At 60.1% G+C, this 16,286-nt stretch overlaps 1 protein-coding gene across 1 annotated transcript; it reads left to right on the forward strand.

Moving 5' to 3' along the window:
- Nucleotides 1-128: 128 nt before the first annotated feature.
- VOLCADRAFT_117327 (uncharacterized protein) lies at nucleotides 129-16,278 on the forward strand (the record flags this gene model as incomplete). The annotated part of the gene is made up of 33 exons (XM_002949593.1): nucleotides 129-207; nucleotides 311-382; nucleotides 543-4,113; nucleotides 4,296-4,386; nucleotides 4,586-4,693; nucleotides 4,903-5,055; nucleotides 5,353-5,484; nucleotides 5,767-5,997; nucleotides 6,237-6,428; nucleotides 6,736-6,916; nucleotides 7,195-7,331; nucleotides 7,507-7,607; nucleotides 7,924-8,170; nucleotides 8,378-8,512; nucleotides 8,582-8,764; nucleotides 8,903-9,154; nucleotides 9,594-9,776; nucleotides 10,105-10,281; nucleotides 10,398-10,574; nucleotides 10,886-10,966; nucleotides 11,344-11,511; nucleotides 11,714-11,887; nucleotides 12,190-12,310; nucleotides 12,380-12,513; nucleotides 12,637-12,738; nucleotides 13,088-13,225; nucleotides 13,355-13,413; nucleotides 13,693-13,835; nucleotides 14,492-14,601; nucleotides 14,795-14,980; nucleotides 15,230-15,342; nucleotides 15,407-15,690; nucleotides 15,905-16,278. 33 exons carry the CDS (start codon nucleotides 129-131, stop codon nucleotides 16,276-16,278), a joined length of 8,589 nt encoding a protein of 2,862 aa, XP_002949639.1.
- Between the last annotated feature and the right edge of the window lie 8 nt (nucleotides 16,279-16,286).

Here is a 16,286-nt window from a genome sequence, read left to right on the forward strand (position 1 = left end):
CGAGCATAAGTCTAACTCTCGTAGCAACGCCAATGTGCACATGGCCCAGGACGCAGCTGAAAGTTTCCTAGGGTTCATCACTCATACCTTTCGTCTTTAGAAACTGCTGGTTGCTACCGGGTTAGCATATGACGGACGGAGCGGTTGTGGAACAACGGGTTGTGAGCGTCTTTAATTCTGACGATGACCTCACCAACTTCCTTGCTGGTACATATAAGCACAACCACATTTGGCCTTGCAGAAGCATGAAGTTACGTAAGGACCCAGGGGACGTACTTTACACTAACCTTGGCCCTTGCTGTGCCAATAGGCCTCCGAGCCAAGTACGCAAGCTTGTATCCACAGTTCTCTGAAGCTGAGCACGGCGCAGAGGATGCCAATGGTAAGTCGTTGTCCTATTCCTCACCCAGCAAAGCGGACGTGGCAGGGTTGACATGAGCCTTTGCCTTGCAATGCGAATGATCCAGTTCCTTAGCGAATCCCTCATCTCACAGCCACCAATGTGACCGTATTGACAGCATTGCTCCCTCTTAACTGCGAAGGTGCGCTACCAAGCTTCGCTCCGGATGCAGCTGCTCCAAGCGATATCTCCACAGGCGCATTTGCAACTAGCGGACCTCCAGCTTCCACATTCGAACAACAAATCTCACAGCTTCGCTCCAGTCTCCAGTCCCTACAGCACATTTTGCCGCCACGAACCAGCACGACGGCCAACCTTTTGGACAGCTTCATCGCAGTCTCAGGCGACCGCACATTTTCCAGCGAGTCAAATGCAGCAGCCGCGTCAGTCATGCTTAGGAAACTTCCTGACCAAGATGGAGCAAACAGAGACAGCCGCGTCACTGCTGCGGCAGCAAGTGCAGGGACCAGTTCGCCGTCGCAAGCTGCAGCTCCGGCAAGCCATGTCAGCATTCACGGCAATCCCTTGGATTGCGGTCCCGCACCTCCGCTGCCGTTAGCACGTGGTTCAACATTCAGCACTGAGCTTGTAGACAGGACGGCAGTTGCGGTGGAAACTCAAACCCAGTCGAGCACAGTGGTTTTCACACAGTCAGCCGCACCTAGTGAAAATGACGCGCCTGCTGCTTCCCAGGACCCAGGACGGAACATCGTGTCGGCACACATCGTGCCGTCAGGCGAAAACGATCACGCCCCATCAGACGCAGCCTTTGTGGAGTTAGCTGCGGGATACACGCGCCGCACTTTACAACCTCCATCAAGTGAAGCGTCCGCATCCTCGTTTGACGGCCATGTGCGGCCCGGGTTCCCGCCGGCTGCATTGAGCGCACATGATCGGCAGGGCGCCGGACGTGCAGGCGGTGAGCTCACTTTCGGAGGGGCTCTACCGCCGGCGCACGAAGCCATACAGGCGTGGAACGCAAACCAACCTGGCGGAGCTTGGGAGTGCGCAGCACAGGTGGCAGCTCGCGAAACTGGGCTTGAGGCGCCTGCGTTGGGACCGCCAGTCGCTGCCCAGCTTACACTGTGCCCACCCCACGAACAACAACAGCATGGAACAGTTCTTGGTGGCGCCGGCGGCGCAACACACCTCTTTGGGCTGCAGCCGCCGGAGCAGCAGCAGCTAGGCTTGGATGTTTCCGGGTTTGCCAACGAGGACCGCCATTCGGGAAGTCCGGCCGCCGTAACATGGTGCCCGCATCGGGGCCACAGCCCCAGCTCCGGCCGCCGCCGCGCCTGGCAGCTGGTTGGCCTGGGGGCCGCTATAGCCGGAAGCTGCAGCCCCCGACAAGACCCACATGTCCGGGCCCATCAATTCTCTGACTGCGCAGATACTGCTGCTCCCAATGCTGCCGGTGTACCTGGGGCGGCAGTGACGGATAACGGTGTAATAAACGATGTGTGTGAGGTGAGAGCACCGACCTATGTGTTGGCAGCTGTCGGCGCTGGCTTTGGCGCGGCTGAAGACGCAAGCGACCGGCCGGCGGGGTCGCCTCACAGTGACTTTGACCGCGCCGGTGTGGCTACATCAGATGCCGCAGATCCAGGTCCCTTGGCAACCCATGAAAGCAGTGCGGGTTGGGATAGCGTAGATGACGGTACACCCGCCGATGGGGAGGCAGTGCCAGTCGTCGATGTGGAGCAGGAATGCCGGCAGCCCTCCGTCTGTTGTGACGGCTTGCAGGCATCGCACGCCCCGCTTTCGCGACGTGGAGGCTCGAGTTCAACAGCTGCTACAGGCGATGGATTTTGGGGCATCGGAGGCAGGTACGACGGCGATAGGGCTGTAACACAGCAAAGTCCCGGCAGTGTAGAGGATGTTGGTGATTTCGAGTGTTGCCAACGTCGTGGTGGGACAAGAAGGGATGACGCGAACTCACGCGAACCGCAGCATTTCGCATTGAGAGACCAGCACGCTTCCGGCGATCTCAGCGCACCTCTGCTACAAGGCCAGCAGGGCTCGCCGCGTTTGCAACAGCAGCAGCAGCAATGTTATGGGAATATTGGCCACCTGCTGAACAACCCGTCAGCCAGCGGTCCAGAGCTCCTGCAATCAGTTCAAAATGCATCCACCGGCCAAGAGCCACGTGAGCAGCCCCAGGAAGGTTCGGGCTTGCTGGAAGAGGCGGCTGGGAACGAATTCGGTTTTGGAGAAGCAACGGCCCAGTTCCAGGCCGCCGTTGGTGGCGTTCAGCGCCCGCGGCGCCGGTGGGGCAGCCCAGCACCGCAATTGCATCATCAACAACAACAGCAATCGCTGACATGTTCACTACCTGAGTTCATCAGTTTGACGGCCGCTGCGAAGGTGTCAAGCACAGGGCATAGAAACGGCGCATCATGGTTGTCGAACGCTGGCGGAGCGGTGACTGTGGAGTGGCCAACTTCGCCATCAGGTAGCTTCGACGTTCGCAGCCTTGTTGCGTTCGGCGATGACGGAAATGCCGCGAACCTCCTTGATGACGGGATCAAGCCAGCACTGAACCTCATGGTGCGCATGGGTGCTGATCCAGGTGGGCCCGTCGGGGATAGGTCGGTGGATCCGGAGCCTGCGCCAGCGGCCAGGGAGCTTACAGTGCCAGCCAAGGACGCCGCAGCATTTGGCGATGTCAACGGCCTAAGCAGTGCGAGTGAACGTGGCGTGGAAATTGGCGGCCGTAGTGCGGCGCATGGAGCCCCGCAGCAGAAGCAGGAGCATCGTTTCTACAATCCTGGCCCGCATCGGCCGCTTCGTTTGCTACCACCACGGCAGCAGTCGCTGCCTGCGGCAACGGCAACGGCAGCGCCATCCCGTAGTCCTGGTTTAGCTTTCCCCAACCAGAGCGCAGCGTTGGTGGTACCGGCGCCGCAGATAGAGCAGCCCCTCACCCAGCAGACGAGTGTGGACTTACGGCAGCCAATGGATGTTCCAGGGGGACCAGCTACAACATCACCACCTTCAAACGACGAGGTCCTGTGCGGCTCTCCACCGGAGCAGCCTCCCCCGCCGCTGCAGCAGCAGCCACTGGCTAATGTTTGGCGTGAGGACCCGGCCATGGACTGCAGCTCGGTGCCGGAGCCCGAGGACTGCCCGGCGGCGACCATGCCTGGCCGATCACCGGCTCGTTCCCCCCTCACAGCGTTAGCGGCCCAGAAAGCTAGTCTAAGCGCTTGCAGCACTGGCATCACCGCGAGCAGGGGTGGCATTGCCTTCTCCATCAGTGCCCATCCCGCCCCGTCAGAAACCGACGCAGCTCCGCGGCAGCAGCAGTTATGGGCTTCCGGAGCCCTGAATCAAGCCGCCACTGATGCTACTGGAGCCCTGGAGGGAGTCAACACGTTAATTAGGACCGCGGCACTGCTGGCCCCAGCGCCGCGTACGGCCTCGCCCGGACCCGGTGCCATCCCAGGGCCAATGGAGTGGACACGGCTGAACAAGCAATTGCGAGAAGCTGGCTTCAGCGGGCTGGTGCTGGCGCAGGTTGACGCAGGGGCGACCATGTCGATGGACAGCCAAGCAGCGGGGTCAGCGGAGCTGTCGCCGGAGCCAGCTTCCCTGTACCGCTGCCTGAGCAGCGTACTAGATCAGTACGTGCGGCGGAATCGACTGGTCGCAGAGCTGCTGGCGGCTACTGAGGAGTCTGGGCGCGTCGCTGAGCAGCAGGAAGCAGCCGTTAGGTGCGTGTGGCAGTGAGAAATATTATCCTATATACTGCCGAGATATAGCTGTGAGCAGATAGGGGAGCCCACTTGCCTTGTAATGATGAGATGCAAGCAATTGCTCGTAGCACCTGCTGCTGTGAGACATGGCCTCAGTTTTTGCCCTTGGATTTACTCCCTCCCCATGTCCCTTTCGGCAGGGAGCTTAAGCGCGAGGCCAACGCTGCGCGCATAGCAGCTGAGAAGTCACGGCGCGAGCTGGCGGAAATGTCGTCACAGCAGATCCCCAAGGTGATTTGAGAACCTTGCCAGGCCAACAGCTAGGGCCCTGTCCATTTTTGCGGTCTTGGACTTTGTTCAATCGAGCCCGCCTTGTCGCATATTATACTTCGCAAGCTGCAATCCCAGGGAGGATATTGCATTCCTGGCTTGTATCTCACCTCACATGGCCCGATGGGCCCCAACTTGGGACTGGGTCGGGTGTCTACAGGTGGAGGCGCGCCACGCGGTTCAGCTGGGGCGTCTGCGCTCCGAAGCAGCCAAGCTAAAGGAAGCGCTGCGGGAATCGGAGCTGGACGTATCCGCCAAGGCGGAGGAGGTGCGTGCCCATGTGTAAATGTGGCGAGGCCGGCCAGAGGACTGCCTTGTTATGTCCTGTGCGTGCCTGCGCGGACGGGAACACTGGGCATGCGGCCGAGTTCGGCGTACACGCACGTGTGATTGCCTCGAGGAAAGGATTAGATAGTCATGATAGTTATGTAACGCAGCCGACCACCCGCGGCCGTAACTTCGCCTCCGGTCCTGCAGATCCGGTCGCTGCGCGCCACCATCGCGGGGCTGCAGTCCGCCACTAGCCATAGCTCCGATGTGGAAGGCGCGGTGCTGCGGCAGCGGGTGGCGCAGCTGGAGGGGCTGCTACGCAACCGCGACAAGGAGGTGGAGAAGCTCAAGTCAATAAAGGTGATCCCTTAGCTGCTAGGATCAATGAAGGTCAAACATGGAGAATCGGATTGGATGAAGCGGCATCCTCCGACATCCCCCCAGGTCGCTCATGCTTGTTGGAGGCCAAGCTGGACAGAACCTTGTCTTTAGGGAAGATGTTGCTGAAAATCGTCAGAGTGCACCGCATCCTGGCTGACACGTGTGTGCACGTGTGTAGACCCGAACTCGCGTCTATGAATGCTGGGCTTTATTGCCATGTCCGTACGACCTGGTTCGTAACCCTGAACCTCGTGCCCTCCATCATGCTTGAAACAGGAGGCAGAGGTGGGACAGGCGGCGGATGGCCAGGCCAATGCTCTGGACCGGGCATACGAGGCAGAGGCGGCGGCCCGCCGTTTGGAGACGGAGCTCACTGCGGCTAAGACCCGTATTGGGCATCTGGAGCAGGTGTGTAGCTGCCGCTGCACCAGCTCACACACCCTGGAAGGGCCAACCGGCTGGGGTCCTAGCGCCAATGGGGCTACCCAGTGGGGGGCAACATCCATGTAGGGGACATGTTGAAGTCTGAGGGGCGTGCTGGAGGCCGGGGGCCCCAAAGCGGCACCGACCTGCGGCCTTGGGAGGCACCGGCCTGGGGCAGAGGGTTGAGTCCTGGGAAAGGGGTGTACTGCTGATAGTGGGCCTTGAGCCGCGTTATGACTGATGTGCTGCGTCCGTTGCGGGTTGCAGGGCCTGCGGCAGCGTGAGCGCGACGTGGCCAGTATGCGCGAGGACCTGCAGCAGATTAAGGCTTGCGAGGCGGCGGCGACGCTGGTGGCGCAGGAGCGCAGTACCGCAGCTGAGGAGACTTCGCGCCGTGCAGAGGCTGAGGCGGTGGCGCTGCGCAGCAAGCTTAAGGAGCTGGAGGGCTTCGTGCGGTATGCTCGTCAGGAGCTGGAGAAGCAGCGCTCTGAGGCAGAGGTAACGGCCTATGGGGGCCGTAAGAGGCGTAATCAGGACAGCACGGGTGCGGAACTGGATAGGAGCCATGGAGCATGGAGCGGGTTGGGGAATGCATACTCTTCCATAACTGGTGCTTACAACGAGCCCGGTGTGGCGGCGTCTCCTCCCGTGCGGTTACCAACTATTGCAGTCGAGCCCAACTTTCCCTTTCCTCCGGCGCATCGTTCCCTGCATCCTCCGTGCCATGCCGTCGTCAGGCCCTCCGGTCCAGTGCGTACGAGGAGGTGTACCGGATGGAGGACGAATGCCGTACCCTGAGCGCGGAGTTGGCGGCCTCCCGCACTCGTGTCACCCAGCTAGAACACGTGGTCCGCGCGAAGGAGCGCGATATGGCCCGGGTCAAAGACGAGAAGGAGGCGGCCAAGGCGGCTGAGCGGGAGCGGGCACGGGTGCGCACCGCATGAGCATGGCCCCGCTCACTTGCAATTACTGTTGCTGCCTTTTAAGACACGACGTCCCATCAGATTCAGAAAGCTCAGGTTTCTGCTGCTGGTGGTACTGGCTGACCCTCCTGGCCGGGAAGGTGGACAGAGCTGGCAAAGTTGGGAACGTACAAACCTGCTTATGAGTTTTGGTATCACCTTTTTCAAGCCTTGAACTGGCTTGGCAACCCAAGGAAAGTCTTTTCAATGTCCCCGTTTTGCTATAAGAATTCCTATTCCTTTTCGTTTGGGTGTCACGCATGCGTCATTGCAGGTGGCGGAGGAGGTAGCCGTGAAGCTGGAGGCAGAGCTGACGGCTTCCAAAGTGCGGCTGACGCAGGCGGAGGGCGCAGTGCGTACCCGGGAACGTGAGCTGGCCCGGTTGGCGGACCTGCTGCGCCAGACGCAGGGCGCGGAGGTGGAGGCATGGCTCAAGCAGTCCAAGCTGGAAGAAGGTCCGTGACAAGGAGGGGTGGGCGGGGATACCCTGGGGAGATGCGCGCTTAGCACCCCCGGGGGAGAGCCCCGGCCAGTGACCGCCAGGACTGGTTGACTAGGAAGGTACGGGACAGGAGCAGCTCCTCGCAGGACACAGCGCTTTCCTATACTCGGTGTCGCAGGAAAATCGCCGCGCTGTTTGGACATGGCAAGGGATTTGTTCACCTTGTGTGGCCTGCAAGCCGCAATGCACTTCCACCACCGCCACGATACAAAGTCGCCGTGCTGCACGCAGGTTCCCGTAAGCTGGAGAACGATTTCACGTCGCTGCGGCTGCGGGTGCTCCAGCTGGAGGCGACTCTGAAGGGCCGCGATAAGGACTGCGACAAGCTGGGACGCACTGTTGAGGCACTGCGAGGGGAGGTGCACGAGGTGGGGCGCTGGGAGGGTTTTGCGCTTCTGCAAATGTGCTCCACACCCTTACCTCGTGCATATCGCGGGTAGCGCTTGGATGAGGCAAGGGCTGGGTCCGTACAATTCTTGTCGTATTCGACATTGGACCTTCTTGGCCTGTGCCTGCGGTGGTGGTCCTCTGTCCTTCATGCAGCTGACGTCAAAGCTAGCGAAGTCCGAGGAGGTTACGCGCAAGGGGGAGGCAGACTTGGCGACCTGTCGTGGCAAGGTGCTCAACCTGGAGGGACAAGTCAGGTGTGCGCGCGAAGGGGAACAGTTGACCTGCTGCCTCAGCCCCCGAGAAGGCTGTCTCCACGTTGACTGGTGGCACGGAGGTTCCCGTTGGGCCGTCATGTTTGTCCTGGTGGTATGGAAGCGCCTCTTCAGCTGGGGTTGAAAGGTCCCCTTGCCGTGGGTTGGGCAGCTCTTGGATGGGGCTGCCACCAAGGGTTCGTTGTGAGGTTTTGTCGTCTGCCTCAGCACCGTATATTAATCAGCGGCGCTCTGGATTTAAGCGGTCGCGAACTCGTGTAAGATCTAAGCTGCCTTGGTGTGATGATAATGTGCACAGGGTCAAGGAGCGGGAACAGGAGCGGCTAGTTCGGGTGGTGGAAGGTCTCAAGGCGGGTGATGCCGAGGTGGCCAGCCGCCAGGCCGCACTGGAGGAGGCCGCTCGGCGGCTGGACGGCCAGCTCACTGCGGCTCGGAGCCGGGTCGCGGCGTTGGAGGGCGTGGTGCGCGCCCGGGATGCGGCGGTGGAGCGACTCAATCGCCAGCTGGAGGCACTTAAGACCGCCGACTTTGAGAGGACCGCGCAGGTCTGGTCTGCGGGCCTTTCCCGAGCCCCTGGTCCCTTGCTGCGCTCCCTCGGCGCGGCCAACACAGTGCCAAGCACCGTGCCTTCGCGCTCCTGTTCAACCACTCAACGTGAACCTGCTGGCACTGCATAGCGAAAGCGGTCGCTTCTGTCACCCTTGGTAGGCACTGCTTGAAAGGGCTCCCTGTTGTCCTGGCCCATTTCCCAGGTCCTTAAGTCCGAGGAAGCCGCCCGCCAGCAGGACACCGAAGCGGCCTCCCTACGCCAGCGCATTCTGCACCTGGAAGGCCAGCTGCGGGCCAAGGAACGTGATCTGGAGCGCAGCGCCAGACAGGTCGATGCGGTACGGGCTGCGGAGGCAGATGTGTCGCGTCGCCTGGCGGATGCATCCACCGCGACGACGCGGCTGGAGGGTGAGGTGACAGCGGGGCGGCAGCGCACCGCGCAGCTGAGCGAGGCGCTGCGGGCTCGGGAGCGGGACGTGGCTGCGCTGACGCGAGCGCTGGAGGCGCACCGGGCAGCAGAGCACGAGGCTAACGCTGTGGCCGGGCGCACGGAGGAGGCAGCACGTAAGCTGGACGGCGAGGCTGTGGAGGTGAGACCTATGCGGCTTTCTGCGGGAATTCAGGTACAAAGGTGTCCTGTTTTAGGTGAAGTGGTAAAATTGCTCACTTAGGTTATCTCTTGGGGTTGGAGCGGAGGATGATGTGGTGTTCTGGCTTCGGTCCTGCAGCTCAGGCAGAGGCTGGTCCAGGCGGAGGGGCAGCTACGCACCCGGGAGCGGGAGATGGAGCGCCAGGCGCGGGCGCTGGAGGCGGCACTGACCGCGGCTGCGGAGTCTGCCACACGGCAGGGAGAGGCGGAGGCAACGGCAAGGCGGCTAGAGGCGGATGCAGCGGGGCTGCGGCAGCGCTTGGCGCAGGCAGAGGGCGCGGTACGGGCGCGGGAGAAGGAGCTCGAGCGTGTGGAAAAACTTGCAGACCAGGTAGGCGTGTGGGTGCGGTGCCAGGGCCGATGCTCGGGTCATGACTACCTGCAAAGCGCGGAGCGGGAGGTGGTGACGTGCTGTGTCTGCATCCAGGATGGCGCAATAGCAGCGAATTCAGGTTTTGAAGGAGAACGAAAGGCTGAATGCGAAGTGAGCGCAGCTCGCAGTCTTCATCCAGCTTGTCCGCCTCGGAGAGGAGTAGGTGTACGCGGCCGATGCGCTGTAGTGGTAAAGCCAAGATTGCCGGTTGGAATCATGGTTTAAATAAAGCAGCTTACAGGAAATATTAGTCCATACCACTTAGCCTTTTCCAATCCTCTGAAGCCATATAGCCTGCAGATGCGCTGCATGCCTTGACTGCCGTGCGCCCGCGACACTGAAATCAAGCCTGCATCCTTCAGGAAGTGCAGTCGCCTCCTTTCCACGCGCTCCACAGGCAAGTGGGGCCGAAGCAGCAGCGGAGGCCAAGCTCCGCACCGCCGAGGCGACGGTAACGCAACGAGACGGCGAGCTGTCCTCGCTTCGGCTGCGTATCTCCCAGCTAGAGGCCGCTGCACGGGGCCACTCGAAGGAGATGGACCGCCTCACACGGGTGATGGACCAGAGCAAGGTGGCAGAGGTGCGCACACAACTTTTCGAGTTGCGTATTGCCCGGCCCACACTTGCGCGTCCACATCCTTTCCCGGCCCCTTTCCTTGTATCGTCTATAAGCATCCTCCACGCTGGGGTATGCCTCGAGCAATGTCAGCACCTGTAGGCGGCACCACGCCCAGTGGCGCACCACAAGCAGTGCCGCCTTTTTCCCTCTGTCCACGTGATAGCGCAAATTGTGGGCTGAGGAACCTGATAACCAAATAGTGTCTAGTGCAGAGCCTTCACCAAAACTCCTGCTGTCCTCACTTAATTTTTTCACGCGTTCGTTTTCATGGCACACCGGGCGGTGGCAGGTGGACGCAGCCATGCGCGCGCAGCGCTCTGATGAGTCCGCTCGCCAGGTGGCTGCGGAGCTGGCATCCGCTCGCAGCCGCCTGGCCAAGGTGGAGGCCAGCCTGGCAGCACGGGAGCAGGATGCGCAGCGCGTGCAGCGACTGCTAGCGGCAGCTGAGGCCCAGGCGGCGACGCAGGTACGGCACCGGGTACACACCAGCTGTGCAACGTAGGGCACGTTTCGCAATTCAAGCAGTTCGCTGCTTCCAACGGGCACCTCTAACTCACCGTAACCGCCACCTCAATTCCCCAGGTGTCCCGTTCCGATGACTTCATTCGGAAGGTCACATCGGACCTGGCGACTATGCGGCAGCAGGCGGGACAGCTGGCACACATCATACGTGCCCGCGACCGCCAGCTGGCTACCCTCCGTGGGGCGCTGGAGGCAGCACAGGCCGCGGAGGCCAAGGCAGCCGAGCAGCGGCGCCAGGTGGAAGCATTGGGGTGGGGGATACCGGCAAGCTGGCTTTATAAGGCGTAGTCTTGTATATACGTGAAATGCGCGTGTTTGCAGAGGCGGCTCTCCGCCTCGGTGGCCGTGTACGTTCATTGGCGCAGTTAGGCTGGTTGTGACAGTTGCCTGAAACTGGCACGTGCATGCAGTCAAGCAAAAGCTAACCAAGCCCATCTTCGCCCGGTTATTACATTCCCGCGGCGATTGTGTTCCAGCGCACTAACGCTAGTGCCGGGCTGCCGCCTTCCCTTACCAAACGGGCCACCATTTTCCACGGTCGCCTCCAGAGTGAGGAGGCCCTCCGCAAGGTGGAGAGTGAGCTGGCTGCGGAGCGACAGCGTGCAGTGCAGCTCGAGGGTCAGGTCAAGGTGAGAGGGCGTTGGATACCGGTGGAAGCATGAGCTTGAGCATGAGCTTGACAACTGAACACGCGCAAGGCCCAGCTTAGGCATATGCGGGATGGCTGATCGGATGCTTCGGCCTTTGTTGAGGATAGAATCGCGCGCCCGTTCGTCCATCCGCGGCCTGCATTGCGTCCCGGAAAGCTACACACCGTCGCTCATGGCTTCCACCGTGACTACATCCGCTATACTTGCAACAAGGTGCCCTCGCGATGTGTATTTGTCCCTATTCGGGACATGACCTATAGTGCTTTAGTGCTTCATGTTTAACCCTTCCACTCCACCTCATGCTCTCCGCTTTTTCCCCGGACCATTGGTGGCGACGACGATGGGATCGGCCACAGTCACGCGACCGAGAGATGGAGAAGCTGAACAGGCAGCTGGATGCGGACCGGGACCAGAGCGGCAATGCAGCAACGGCTGCAGGCCGCGAGACGTCCACGCTCAAGGATGCCGCGGCGCGGTCTGAAGCAGCGCTGTGCACTGCCCGGGCCAGGGTAACCCAGCTTGAGGTGCGCTGAACGACAACCGGCTCCAGCAGCCTAACCCTTTGTGAAACGCGGGAGGTTCAGCTGTGGTATTCCTAGTTGCGAGCATGCGAGGCTCGGATACATGAAGACCTGAAAGACAAAGAACGGGTCAAGTGCACCCATCTAGAAAACTGCCTTTTTAAACGTCAACGCCCACTGCATTTTTGAACCGCGCTCAATTCAGAGTGAGCTGCTGGCCAAGGAGCGGCAGCTGGAGGGCCTGCAGCGGCTGGTAGGAAGCAGCCGCGCGGGTGATGCCGAAGCAGCGGCGGCCGCCGAGGAGCGTGCATGCAGGGCAGAGGAGGCCGCGCGGCGCCTTGACGTGGAGCTGGCTGCGGTGCGGCAGCGTTACGCGCATGTAAGCCAGGTTGAAATGCAGGGCTTTGGTGGTAGCGGGCACAGGGCTGTCTACCAAGCAGGGACGCAGTCCGTGTCGTGATGCACTGTAGGTCTAACCCTTGCTGGGCAGAGCACGTCACGGCAGTCTGGCTGCATACCATAGCCATTCCACGCCCACAGCTTTGCCATGCAAGGAACGCCACATACTTCTCTTACACTGCATCCCTTTCGCCTTGCCGCATCGGTAAATCTGGATGTTACACGCGTCATCAATCAAAGCCGTGTGGCCGCGTGCCGCCGTAATGCATTTCCGACCCGCAGTTGGAACACACCTATCGTAGCCGGGAGACCACCCTGGAGAAGCTCCGGGCGGCCCTCGCAAATAAGGTGACGCAGGAGGAGCGGCGAGTCGCCCGCGACAAGGCGGCATACCAACGCATACGTGCGGCCTACGTGGCCACCATGGGCGCTGCCTCGAGCGGCCCCAACGGTGGCACCCCCGGGCCCGGAGCTCAGCAACAGCAACAGAGGGCGGCCGGCGCAATGGCGGCCGCGGCCCGGGAGCTGCGGCCGGTGGAGATCGTTGGACTTTACGAGACACGTCGTGAGACTGCTGAACAGGAGCTGGCTGCGTATTGCGCCGAGGTAGGGGCCTTCAATGCTAACCTATCCATGCACCATGGCAAGGCCTTTTGCATGGCGCACTTGGATACCGACTGGCGAGCGCCCCTTCGGCCCTCATCCCCCCCCGGAATACCCCATCTGCAGGTGCGGAGCCTGGCTGACCAGCTGCGGGAGGCACAAAACCACATCGCGATCAAGGACCGCACCGGCGCGTGGCGCACACCCACAGAGTTGGCGGAAATGCAGGTAGGCTTACTTGAACGGCTTGATATCGGTGACATGGCTGGCAATTCTTATGCCTCCGTCGTCCATATTGGCGTAAGTCATCATTGTACATGGTATCACTGCAAGTCGTCGCCATTGCGCGCTTTGGCAGCTGTTGGTTTGCTGCTTGAGGACCTGGACACGCGCTGCGGCAACCTCACTGCAATTCATGGAGGCCTAGTGAGGTTTCAGCGTAGGCTGAAAGCGCCCGAAAGGGTTGGGCTAGCGACCAGTTTATTGGTAGGGCGGGCCGGCCTCAGGCTATGTGTGCCATATGGGACATGGCTATGATAGGCCCATGTGTGTTGCCACTTTGGCACTGCCACTGCAGGCTCGAATTATTCTCCTCGAACGCCGTAGCGCCGACCTGCAGCGTGAACTGGACAGATCGCGGCTTGAAGCGGCTGAGGCGGCACGTGCAGCGGAGCGCCGGCTGGCAGAGGCGGAGCATCGCGTCACGCAGCTCAAGGTGTGGGGGTGCGGGGGTGATGCGGGCAGAAACAGTGGCCACATTGCCTTGTCCGATGTCTCCTAATGCCTTGTTGTCTTCTTGTGCACGATTGAATCCAGCCCTACCAATATGGCTTCGCCACCCCAGGAGGACAATGAGGCGCTGGTTCATGAGCTCGACAGCCGACCCACAATTCAGGACAACCGGTGAGTACCATATATTTTACGCACAACCGTGGCATGGAGCGGGGTTTGTATTGTGAATTGTTGATACAGTTTGACCAACTGGTTCAACGCATGTGTCAAGGGGACGGGAGAATGGACGAACAACCCTCACTCTGAAGACAAACACTAGGTTCAAACCAGGGGAGTTCTCCCCTTGTTTGTGTCAAGGGGTGTGCACAAACACCTGCACTACAAGTGGCCGTAATCTGCATTCTAAGCGTGCTGTTTAGCATAATTGCTTACATTTTCCCCATGGCGTAGAGTCCTCAAGCGGGAGGTTGAGATACTCGAGAAACGGGTTTTGCAACTCAAGGGGAGCACGGCCACAAGTGGCGCAGGAGCAGGTGCTGAAGGTGGCGAGACAGCTCTGAGCATTGCTGCGGCTGCGAAGGGACGCAAAGCAGGTACGATGTGTCTGATTGATGAATACAAATCCTGCATTCGCAGTTTAATACCGAACACCCAACCGAGTTCATGTGAACGAATGACGAACGGTGGATCCGACCGGATCGCCGGTGCTTCCCACACTCAAGTGCTGAAAAGGCCAGTAAAGGCCCCAAACGCACCCTACCACGTGGCTACCGCCTACCGGGACCGGACAAAACCCGTTCCAGCACTCACAAGTCGGGCGCACACAACCGCTGTTCCAGTTGGGTTGCGGGGGCTAACAGAATCCCGTTCTCACCGAGGCAGCCCCAGGGATGCAGAGGAGGGACGCGTTCTCCGAAAATCCACATGCTTGCAACCATAAACTTGCGCGTCGTCGTCATGGCTGCCACGCTCTACATCCCGAACACCTGCTGCCCCCTTTCTGGTGGCTCAGCCATCCAAACCTGACGGGTCGGCCCACCCGCAAACCAAGTGGAACGAGGACCACATGCCCGCCATGCGGCCGCCCGGGAATCCCATGTGTGGCTGCGGCCATAGGATGCTTGGTGTTGCATGCAACTTCGAAAGAAGTTGCTCAGAACGCACTCCACCATTGATTACATCTCAGCAAGCCAACCCTTGGTGGTCCTAACATTCGTAAATCACTCTCCGTGGAGCGCACGCTTTCCAGATACGATGCTGACAACCTCACAACGCATCGCGCGGGACCGCAACCTGCATCACCTGGGGCTCCGCACACTGGAGGACTGGCCCAAGGACGTCCTTGTTGACCTAGTGCAGGTGCGTGCAACACAACTTCTGAAGTATCGTTATGCTCTGAACAAAGTCCGTCATTATGCGTGTGCAGGCTCATGGGCCGGCATGGGCAGGCCTCCGATATCGAGATGTCAAAAGATGGAAAAGTAATTGCAAGACCCACCAAGGCACGATAACCTGCTCAGTGGTGCGCCGCGTAACACATTTTCCGCTGTAGGACGTATGCATCGAGCTGGACATCAGGGACGCGACGACACTACCGGCGGCTGTTCGCAAAACCCTGCGCGTGGTTGGCGCAGTGCCAAGGATGGAAGCCTTCATAGGCGCCGTGTGTGAGCGTGTGTACATCAAGGGTGCACCCTTTGTCCCACCTCACATCGACGGTACCACGGACCCAAGTCGGGTGAGCTGTATAACAGAGGCGGTGCGAATTCACGTTGAAATCTAGTGCAAGTTTGGCCATGAGCTTGCTGCCACAGGCTTTAACAATCATGTGCCAGGTTTTTCAGTTGCCCGCGTACACCGTTCACCATACAGTCGTCGCCTGCAAAACACCTAGATATTGCCAGCTTGACTTCTCGTTGAGCTATCAAGATAAGTCAAGTCGAATAAATCGTGTCCATTGCCCCATCCGTGCCAATCACGTTGCCAGGTCCTGGAGGTGCTTGAGCTCTGGCTGGGACTACTGCAGGAGGCCGCACAGCTACGTGGGGCCATGCGCGCTATTGTGGAAGCACTGGCTGCACGTGCGGAAGGCATGGCCGCGTAAGTACTGCAAATTTCTGTGTCGCGATTTTGCTGTATGAAGCACACCCGTTAATGCGTGCAGGCCCATTCATGGTCCAGCGGACGTCGTTGTTAGCGTACGACAGCTTATTGAGGCGGAAGCCGCGGCTCTGACAGCACGCGAATCGTTGGCTGCCGCGTCACATCATCTTAAGACCGAGCCTGAGCAGCTCTTATCTCGTCTTGTGTCCCACTTCATGCGCTTGTTCGACTGCCCGTCCCTGGAGGGGGTGGTTCCTGCCGTGAATCGACTGTACGTCACACTAAATGAGCAACGCAACTTCATCCGAGCATTGGCAACGGCGCTGGACCTACCTGCTGACGCAGGTGTGCTTCAGCTGTTTGTACTAAACTGTGATATACCTTGCAATTGCTGTGAGAGGTGCGGTGGGAAGTTCGGTCCCACGTGCGCGGTGAGGAATATGGTCCAGGGTTATGCCGGTTCCTCGGATCTGATCAGTAACAATTAGATGCCGACCAGACGGCAGTTTTTTTTCGGGATTGACAGGGCCATGCTATTTGCATATCCCACGTCCTGTAGGTGCTTCGGCGTGCATGGCACGTGTATGGGAGATCGTGAAGGCGGATGATCGCAACGGCGGGCCCGCGGCACAGCCCAACACCGTAGGTCGTAGCGCACGCATGGCTCAACCAGATGCCGACGTCTCTAGCGAGCGCTGTGCTGTACCGATTGGTGTCGATGCGTCAGCGGCGCTGGAAAATCTAATGATGGTATTTGGCGTACGCAATGCCACGGCAGCTGTCGACGCAGCAGAGAAGATGGTGGCTCGACTGAAACGGCTGGACGAGGTCCTTCCGCGGTACCAGCGCTTGGCTTCGCAGCTTTTCGAAACGCTCCGCGTTACTGCGCTAGAGGAAATATTACCCGCCCTGCAAGTGGCCTTGCATAGATAACTGTATAG

This window comes from Volvox carteri, assembly GCF_000143455.1.
Source record: "Volvox carteri f. nagariensis unplaced genomic scaffold VOLCAscaffold_15, whole genome shotgun sequence".
Lineage (NCBI taxonomy): Eukaryota > Viridiplantae > Chlorophyta > Chlorophyceae > Chlamydomonadales > Volvocaceae > Volvox > Volvox carteri.